General features: G+C 39.1%; 3 protein-coding genes across 3 annotated transcripts, besides 9 other annotated features; 2 read left to right on the top strand and 1 right to left on the bottom strand.

The window, feature by feature from the left end:
• Nucleotides 1–63: 63 nt before the first annotated feature.
• Nucleotides 64–136: a repeat region.
• A 97-nt stretch (nt 137–233) lies between these two features.
• Nucleotides 234–316: a repeat region.
• Nucleotides 317–365: 49 nt separating this feature from the next.
• Nucleotides 366–416: a repeat region.
• A 14-nt stretch (nt 417–430) lies between these two features.
• Nucleotides 431–452: a repeat region.
• An 86-nt stretch (nt 453–538) lies between these two features.
• Nucleotides 539–612: a microsatellite.
• Nucleotides 613–622: 10 nt separating this feature from the next.
• Nucleotides 623–783: a repeat region.
• Nucleotides 784–808: 25 nt separating this feature from the next.
• Nucleotides 809–929: a repeat region.
• Nucleotides 930–951: 22 nt separating this feature from the next.
• Nucleotides 952–1,927, top strand: FPSE_06390 (uncharacterized protein; the record flags this gene model as incomplete). The annotated part of the gene is made up of 4 exons (XM_009259508.1): nt 952–962; nt 1,198–1,214; nt 1,342–1,712; nt 1,766–1,927. Coding segments are annotated over 4 exons (561 nt in total), but the record flags the coding sequence as incomplete, so codon positions are not given.
• Nucleotides 1,094–1,133: a repeat region.
• Nucleotides 1,108–1,146: a repeat region.
• A 509-nt stretch (nt 1,928–2,436) lies between the features above and the next one.
• Nucleotides 2,437–4,156, bottom strand: FPSE_06391 (uncharacterized protein; the record flags this gene model as incomplete). Its single annotated transcript, XM_009259509.1, has 8 exons — nt 2,437–2,547; nt 2,595–2,816; nt 2,877–3,074; nt 3,124–3,302; nt 3,356–3,514; nt 3,564–3,756; nt 3,808–3,934; nt 3,981–4,156. The coding sequence occupies 8 exons, from the start codon at nt 4,154–4,156 to the stop codon at nt 2,437–2,439; spliced, it is 1,365 nt and encodes a 454-aa protein (XP_009257784.1).
• Nucleotides 4,157–4,698: 542 nt separating this feature from the next.
• FPSE_06392 (uncharacterized protein) lies at nt 4,699–6,125 on the top strand (the record flags this gene model as incomplete). Its single annotated transcript, XM_009259510.1, has 2 exons — nt 4,699–4,877; nt 4,928–6,125. The coding sequence occupies 2 exons, from the start codon at nt 4,699–4,701 to the stop codon at nt 6,123–6,125; spliced, it is 1,377 nt and encodes a 458-aa protein (XP_009257785.1).
• Nucleotides 6,126–6,265: the final 140 nt, after the last annotated feature.

Here is a 6,265-nt window from a genome sequence, read left to right as displayed (position 1 = left end):
TAAGGTCTATAAAAGAGGTTAATTATATAAATTATAAGGGATTAAGATAAACTAACTCTTAAGTTTTAATAAATTAATTAAGTAATAATAGTAATAAAAGGTCTTTAATAAGTAATAAATTTAGTAATTAATTAAAGGTTATAAGAGAAAAAATTTACTGCTATATATATAGTTTAATAGAGTTTTCTCTATTAGTTACCCTTATAATATAGTTTATTATCCTAGGTAATAGCTATATTATATATATATAAGAAAACTTAAATTAAATAAAGAACTTTAGTAAATAATTTATAGAATTTTTAGATTTATATAAATAGATACCTTTATATAGTTAAAAATATAGAGAAACTTAAAAAGGCTTAAGCTTTAATTAAAAGTTAAAAAATAAATAAATAATTATAACTAGAAATAAAAAAGGAACTTAAGCTACTTTTAATATATATAAATAAAAAGAAGGTTTTATATTAATTTAAGCTATTATAAGGAATAATTAATAAAGTTAAAGCTAATTATAATAATAGTTAAGACTTTTAAGTCTTATATATAAAAGATATATTATAAAGAAATAATATATATATATAAATAAAAGTTATATATAAAGTTAAATATATAAAATAAAACCTTTTATAGTTAATTAAATAATATTATATAGTTTAATTTTACCTTATTAATTAATAATAAATACCTTATAATAATATATTTAATAATAAATTTAATAATAAATTTAATAGAGTTAATATTAATTATATTTTACTTTAAGTATATTTTACTATTACTTTTTAACTAGGCTTAAATTTTAGCCTTTTCCTATTTAATTTATAAATTTTAAATTGGCTTATATATTATAATAAGATTTATAATTATATTAGTAATATATATTATACTACTTATATATACTTATTTAATAGAAAAATATAAATTAATATAAAGCTTATTACCTTTTTAAAAAAGCTAAAAGAGAGGTATATTACTAAAGAGATATATCTATATACAGTTTATATTAATAGGTTCTTATAGAATTAAATATCCTTAAACCTTTATTAATTACTAAACTATTATTTAAGTTTTATTTAATAGCCTTAAGTATAAGGACTATATATTAACTACTTAATATATTAATATTATAAAATATAGTAAGAATTATATCACTATACATATAATAGACTGATTAAAATATACTGGAAATATTATTATTAGTGCTAATGGAATCCACAGTAAGATTAAGCAAGAGATGTAGCGGATTGCAAATAATGTAAAGTCTGATCTCTTCAAGCCGGGCCCACTGGCTGGCTAGTTTTCCTTTGCGTTACGTCTTACGACTCTAGCTGACAGGATGAACAGGTCTTCAGTGCGAGTCCAAGTGCATCTTTGGGATTTCCAAAAGGCCTCCTGGTTTGCCCGCGTCGCCTCAGCAGATCAACGCCTTCTTCAAGAACAGCAACTACATGATCATTTCCGCGCCCGAGAACCGGTACTCTTGGTTTCTCTTCACCGAAGTCGATAAAGTCTATGGAAAGGATATTCCCAGGTACACCAAGGAGGACGAACTTCAGCTTGCGGAGGAACATTTCGGAGATCAGTTGACCGAAACAACGACTTTCAAGGATCTCTATGAACACAGACTGCAAACCTCTCTTGTCAGTATTAAAGATCATGTTTTCCCACGGTGGCATTATCGGAGGATTATCACGATCGGTGACGCGGCGCACAAGGTACGTCAAGCACGCAAGACTATAAGAATTGGTTGGCTAATTTTATTCGACAGTTACATCCCATCAGTGCCCAAGGAGGCAGTGGCGCGATGGAGACGGCCGCCTTCCTTGTCAGCAAACTTGTTGACGCTCTTCAAGAACAAGACGCGAAAGGATGGCTGACAGAAGGCGAAATTGACGCAATCTTTACTGATGTCCAGGCAAAGCGATTTTAACGGGCCGTAGATGCTGTAAATCAGACAAACTCGGCCTCAATCAAGGAAACATTCTTCTCCAAGATTTTCGTTGACTACTTCTTCCCACGATTCGTCCAAAGCTTGATCTTCAGCCTAATTGTTAAAAATACAATGGGTGGCCCCTGCATGGCACGTCTCCCAGTACCAGAGAGGTACGCAATGGCTATTGAACGTCACCAGAGGCGTAATCCTAAGAAGAACTGGACTGTCTGGAGTTTGATATTTCTTGAGGCTGGCATTCTTTTCACGCTCATATTGTCAAGGATGAGAGCTGTATCGCCCCATCACACCAGCCTTTGAGGCCTAGAAGTACAGTAAAAGAAATGAAACTAGATAGAGATAGATACAGAAACGACAGAATTCGAAAATGGTATATAAATGAGTGTGTTGTGTTGTTCAACATTCCACGCCGACCTATCCACCAAAGTTCTCATATGCAGTCTTGTGATACCCCGGCATACAATCATCAACTGTCCCTACTAGTTAGTCTAATAACAGTCTTGTTGAGTTTGATCATTCTCAGTAACCTCTTCGTTCGTCTCCTTTGCAGATGGAGCCGGATCAACCACTTTCAAATCGATTCCAATTTCGTTGATCCGCTACAATGCGTCAGAATCTGAAAGACTATCGGGATCAGTTTACTTACACGATCAACCAACTCCTTGGCTCCCCCGCAAAGCTCGTTTCGTTTTTCTTCAATTTCAAGAATGCCTTTCTTGAAGTCGGCTTCAGTGTCGTCAAAACAAAGACCAGTCAACCAAGAAACTCCTGGACGAATGTAGGTGTTTGAAACCTCGTTGTACAGAGTCGTTGCCTTGTATGCAGTCATAAATTTCGATTTCATCAGCTCGCCGTCATTGGCGTAATCCTGTTAGTCGGATAAGTTGATGCTCAAGGTCTATTGAATAGAAAGAAAGAAAAAACATACTCGTCTCGTCTCGTGGTCGTGTCTGATTTGATCTTGATCGTCGGGTGTCATGCCTTCCATCAGATACAGACCCTGTTCGTCTTGGATATTGTCCATCACCCTTTGGATGCCGATCAAAAAATCCATAAAGTGTTCAACCTGCTTCTGCAGGTTGTTGAGGTCCCGGAGGGTTTCTTCCAAGAGCTTCTTCATACCAATCTGATGATGTTAGATATGTATGTTGAGCTGTATCGTATTGCCAACTCACAGTAGACCCAATCTCGTCGTGAAGATCGTTAACTCTGTCATCCAGTACCTTGATATTCTCTTGGAGATAGTCCATTCTACCCGGAAGGCCTGCCGACAAAGCAGCTTGAATCAAAACCGGGACGCCTACAGCCATCACTGCGGCGCCAGTAAGCCCAAGTTCGATTCCAGGGCTGTTTTCTTTAATGCACCTCGGTCAGTCCTGCGGGATACACGTTGTTCTTATCACTTACCCCTCACAACCATAAACCCCCTTGTGAGGCTCTCCCACGTCGATTTGAGGTGCTGAGTGGCTTCTGCCTGGGCTGTTATTCGTTGTTGTATCCTGTCTCTCTCACGCTGGCGCTCAGCGAGGCGCTTCTCGGTGTCTTTTTTCTCCTTCATGTTGTCGGCTATTTTAAGTCAACTTCAGTAGCCCCAACCTACTTGATAAATACCCACTTGTTTTTTGTTCTAGTGCAGACAGCAAGATCTTGGTTACTTCGTTCCATTGGACGTAGTCTTGTTTTAACTCTGCAATGATTCTGACAGACTTTGCAACATTGTTTCTACCTCGCTTAATGTACTCCTCTCGTCGTCTCTGCCACAGCAAGGACTGTCTATCGTTTACGGTGTACCTTTGAATGGAATCTATCTGTTTAAGTTGTCAGTTTCCAAGCTAGACACGCCGTCAATTGTGCCTCACAATACCACTGTCTTTTGCCATGTCGTACGCAAGGCAATTGACGGTGCCCATCTGCTCTGCTGTCTTCCTCAATGCATCTTGACCCAGCTGGGCACATTCTCGGATATTGGCTCTCAATGAGGTGTACCTGAAGACACATTAATACACCTGGCTTCACCGTAGGTTGAACATACTTCAAGCCTTTGACATGAATATCAAGCGCGTTAATTGATGGTTGCGACATGAGTAGCTTACAACGGGCCATCAAAATAATGCACTCTGGTGCATTCTGGATTTGGTGACCCCATTTCTCTGGGTCGGCTTGGTCTTGGAGGTCATTCCTAAGTGGTAGAAGTTGCTGTTGATCCATCTTGCTGAGACCAGTGGCGTTATTTGACTTATCCATCAACCAGAGCAATCTCTCCAAGTTATATACACCATCTCTTCGGTCTCCGTGGTTGCTCTCGGTGGTATATCAAAATGTTTTGGAGATCCCAAATTGTATTTTGCATGGATAAAATGATGTCGATCTTAGGAATGAGGCCAGAACATAAGCGCACGACTCCTGTTTTCTCAAACAATCACTGGTCAAGATTGACTGCAATGCAGGCTGGCTTGACCGACTCTGTTACACGGCACTACTCATATGATAGCCGACATCAGTCACATAAGATGCAAAGCCACATTATGCATGGAAATTTAAACAGGCCAATCAGAAGGACTAAGCAGATGGTCGCTACGCTTGTGGTACTGCCAAACAACACAGGCGTCTTATCGTTACACATGGATGCGAGGAAATTTAAACCAGCCAGTCATCCCTTCCCAGCACAGCAGATTTCTTCATTAGGGTCTAGAAAAACACATTTACTAATTTTGCACTTTCACACCGCTAGTCAAAGAACGAAGTTCACGATGAGCGCATTGGACCTCGAACACTCGGCTATGGACACAAACCCAGAAGGTGCCTGCCGCAGGCCAACACCTGAAGATTGGGCCAAGATGAAGATTTATATTCATGAAGTCTACATCAAGAAAAATAGATCAAGAAAAGTGTTGATGCAAATGATGAAAAGAAGGGGGTTCGACGCAACGTAAGTAACATGTCAGAAGATATTTGACAGCTTGATCTGACTACTTCTAGACCCAAGATGTATGCCGATCAGTTCAAAAGATGGGGTGCAGAATTCAACAAGAACCAGAACTCAAATGGTACACGACTTGTCTTCAGTAGTGATACTCCCAGAACACGACCCAGACGTAAAGTTGACCAAGTTGTACCAAGAGCTCATTTTCCTCACCTACGACCTCGTTTATGCATGGACATCCAATTGTCCGACGGACATAGCAGGTACAGGGCTTTTCTAAACTCGACAGAAGTTTATATATATGGTCTATTTGACAGTTTCAACCTCTCTGCAAACATGTTCAACATCATTGTCCCTGCGGGCACCACAGATTATTCGTCAGTCTGGCAACAGATAGGTGCTGAGGTATTCGGCTTCATAACACTTCTGGAAAGCAACCAAAATGACGAAGCATGGAGAACATACAACATTATTGGTGAGAGGCTGAAAAGTATTGTTGGTGTCGAAAATGACTATGGGATGATCATCAAGCTCTGGCCCATATGTATCAGGCTTCTCAATGCAGCCGTGATTTACAGAGATGATTCGATCTTGTTCAGATTCCTTCACTTTATACGTCGACTGGCAATTCAACGTTACAAACAAGGCGGCCGAGACCATCCCATTCCCAAGCTGCTCACATGCTTGTGTCAGATTCCAATCAGCGAGTTTTCCAAAGCCATACAGATGGGCTATTTGAAGACGATCCATTGCCTTGAGAATCGACTGTCGTTTGGTAACACTCTTGTACTGTCAACATGGTCCAACTACATGAACAAGTGTGATCGTCAAGCGTTGCCTGTCGATGTTCTCACCTCGCGCTATTCAACTGTTCTGCAAGCGGCTAGGCAGACATTCACACCGACGGGAACAAGGACAATTGAGATTCTCCACGATTACATTTATGCTGCATACTACAATGCTGAGGATTATCAGTTGACGTGGAATCTTGCTTGGGAGACTGTCAAACTAGCTGGGTCTCCAGAACTGATGGGGGAGCACCCGATTTGGTGCAAGGCGATGCAAAGTTATGCCTTAGCAGTAAAGTCGATGTACATGATTTCTCACGATACGGGTCCAAGACATCTAGCGGTTACAGAACTTGAATTAGCTATTAAGAGGTTGGAAGGGGGAGACAGAGAATGTGGAACGAGAGCGCAGATGTTAAGGGGTTTACTTCACAGAGGCGAGAAAAATGTGTTAGAAAAACAATAAAAAAACACTATTTATTGTTATAAAAAGATAAAAGAGAAGATAAATTTTACATCTTAACATGATTGATTTTTAATTCTGGTAGAAAAAAAGAAAAAGAAAAAAAGAGGACCTGTTAAACAGGTGGCTGGATCTCTCCCGCC

Source organism: Fusarium pseudograminearum, chromosome 3 (assembly GCF_000303195.2).
Source record: "Fusarium pseudograminearum CS3096 chromosome 3, whole genome shotgun sequence".
Taxonomy (NCBI): Eukaryota; Fungi; Ascomycota; class Sordariomycetes; order Hypocreales; family Nectriaceae; genus Fusarium; species Fusarium pseudograminearum.
This window is presented reverse-complemented; position numbering and strand designations above follow the sequence as displayed.